The sequence below is a fragment of the Tigriopus californicus genome, chromosome 12, assembly GCF_007210705.1.
Source record: "Tigriopus californicus strain San Diego chromosome 12, Tcal_SD_v2.1, whole genome shotgun sequence".
Lineage (NCBI taxonomy): Eukaryota > Metazoa > Arthropoda > Copepoda > Harpacticoida > Harpacticidae > Tigriopus > Tigriopus californicus.
In genome coordinates this window covers 16104568-16107000 of record NC_081451.1, presented here as the reverse complement: position 1 = coordinate 16107000, position 2433 = coordinate 16104568, and the positions used below count along the sequence as shown (strand labels likewise).

Below are 2433 nucleotides of genomic sequence, written 5' to 3'. Positions count from 1 at the left end.
ATACTAAGCTTTTGAAGCGGGGCAACGAATATTATAAACAAGAGGGGCCCTAAGATCGAACCCTGGGGAACACCTGATTTGACATAATGTATGTCACTAAGGCATCACTCAACCTTAACCAAATGCTTCCTTCCAGAATTGAAACTAGCTAAGAGGAAGGACTTCATTGACTTCAAGAAATTCGACAAGTTTGAACTTCATGATTTTCTCAAACACCTTCGCAATATTCGAAGTGAGAGAAATCGGCCTATAATTACTGGGGAGCGACTTATCTCCCCCTTTAAAAATTGGAGCAACATGAGCTAACTTTAGTGAAGATGGAAACTTGCTCTGATCCAAGATGCAAGGCATCAAGTACGAGAAAACAGGAGCAAGAACCAGTGAGCATCTCATCAGAAACTGAGATGTCACACCATCAGGACCAGGAGATTTTGATAGTCTCAAGTCCCTGATGGCCTCTAAAGCATCTTGATCTGTGACTGCAAGATCATCTAAACGCTCAACCAGACTGACCTTGTCAATCTCAACAGACTCATCTTCAGAGCAATGAGCTGTTGCTTCCGCACTCAGTGGGGTTGAAAACACACTTGAGAACTGATCTCCAAGCATGTTAGCCATAGTCTCTACATTGCCAATGGCTTCCCCATCAACCTCAAAAGGCCCAACAGAGTGTTTCATTTTCCTCTTAGAGTTCGCATAAGAGAAAAATGCCTTCGGATTCGACCTGACCTCCTGAACCACCTTATTCTCAGTTTGTAACTGGTCATATTCGATGGAGGCCTTAATCTTTCCCTGAACTACGTCCGACTTTTTTTTGGAGACTAGCCACAATTACTGGATTCGATGTGCTCTTCAGCCTTTTTGCTAGTTTGCAACTCTTTTTGAACGAAGTCTTCCTATATTTTGGAATTTTTGTCCGTGTACCACCTTTCGGAACACATTCAGTGATTGCTAGACTGGAGCAAACTTCCTTAAAAACTGAATCATAGAATTGGTAATATATTTGACAAGCATGTGTATGCACGTGGTCATTTTGACTTATTCTTTTTTGTACTTAATTTGCATCTCTCTAATATTCGTAGGGATTATGTAAGAGTTTTTATCCGGTACCATCTTTCAAGTCAGACTTGAAATAAACCTTAAAATACAGATCAACCCTACATGCAAGGACTAAGTCGGTTTGCCAACTCCAATTTATTACTAGTTTCGCTTCCACGGCCGAAGAAATCTGACCCATCAGGCTTTACTATTTCGTGTAAAAACTCCCCGATGTGTGCACTTCTTATGGCAAAATTTTCTTTGATCGTAGCCCACCTTTTGTCGGGCTAAAGGCATGTTACAGAGTGTCCATTTTATACTTACTCCTTGTATTTATTCCTCCTGGTTTCCTTATTTCAAAAAGTGCCCCCGTTTATTGTTACACTTTTGCTTAGTTAACATTTAGCTCAAATCAAACTTTCCTTCTCATATGTGATTCAAGCCTAAAGTAATTTCTTTTCCAATTTTCAGCTATTCGACAACCATTCAATATTCGTTTCTTGTCAGACGGATTTGAGGGGAAGGACGAAATAGACTTGGGAGCAATGGCTGGATTCAAATTAACTTACATCCAAAGTTCAAGAGGATGTCGCCCTGAACCACAATAGAAGAATGATTTCCCAAAGCTTCGACTTTTGTACGTTTCATGACCACATCCTAATCCTTCAAATCCTCTGAAATTTCATTCAAAGTTGACGCTTATGTGTAATGGTAATGATTTGCTTCATGTAAAATCATACCGTTACGTGAAATGGATAAATGTGTGTGCTCAAATTTTCCATTAATTTGGAGGACTATAGCTAAACCCTGGCCACAATTTAGTTTTAAGAGTTGTTACCTCAAAAGCCAAGACTTCTAGTTGAGTTTTCTTTTGGTTCGGAAACAAAGGCAGCCTTTTTGTGAAAAATAATGATTGAAAACAGCGCAGATAAATATATTGAATCACAAGCATTACATTAAAAGCATCACTATACAAAACGCATTCAAGCAAAACTGCTTTTAGCAATTAACTCCAACAAAAGTTTAGATAGATTGCTGAATAGGTTTTTACACTTTTCCAATCAAATAGATCAGATCACCCCTTCACTTCAGGTCACTGCCAAAACAAACCATTTTCTTCATCGCTGGCATGAAAAACAACAAGAATCTTTCATTTCCTGCAAGACTTTTTTCGAGACTAAAAATAGTACATAAGTTTAAACATAAGGAGCGCTTCCTTCGTCATTGGACTCTGATCAGTGTACCCGACGTAGCTGGAAGCGGGATTTTGCATTTTCATATGCCTAGGGTGTGCCTGACTGGAGCAAAAGTGTATAGGGCTAGTCAAGTAAATGCGATCATGGACAACTGATGTTATTCCATGGAGTAAAATCAAAGACAACATGCCCAGCCAAA

General features: G+C 39.3%; 1 protein-coding gene across 2 annotated transcripts in view; it reads left to right on the top strand.

Annotated features, from left to right (window-relative positions):
• The window catches only part of LOC131892271 (uncharacterized), a 24692-nt gene extending 22711 nt beyond the window's left edge, over positions 1-1981 (top strand). For both annotated transcript variants that reach the window (XM_059242075.1, XM_059242074.1), the window contains exon 11: positions 1510-1981. In XM_059242075.1, coding sequence (XP_059098058.1) covers positions 1510-1646 — 137 coding nt within the window. In that variant the 3' untranslated portion in view covers positions 1647-1981. The remainder of the gene's footprint in view (positions 1-1509) is intronic.
• Positions 1982-2433: the final 452 nt, after the last annotated feature.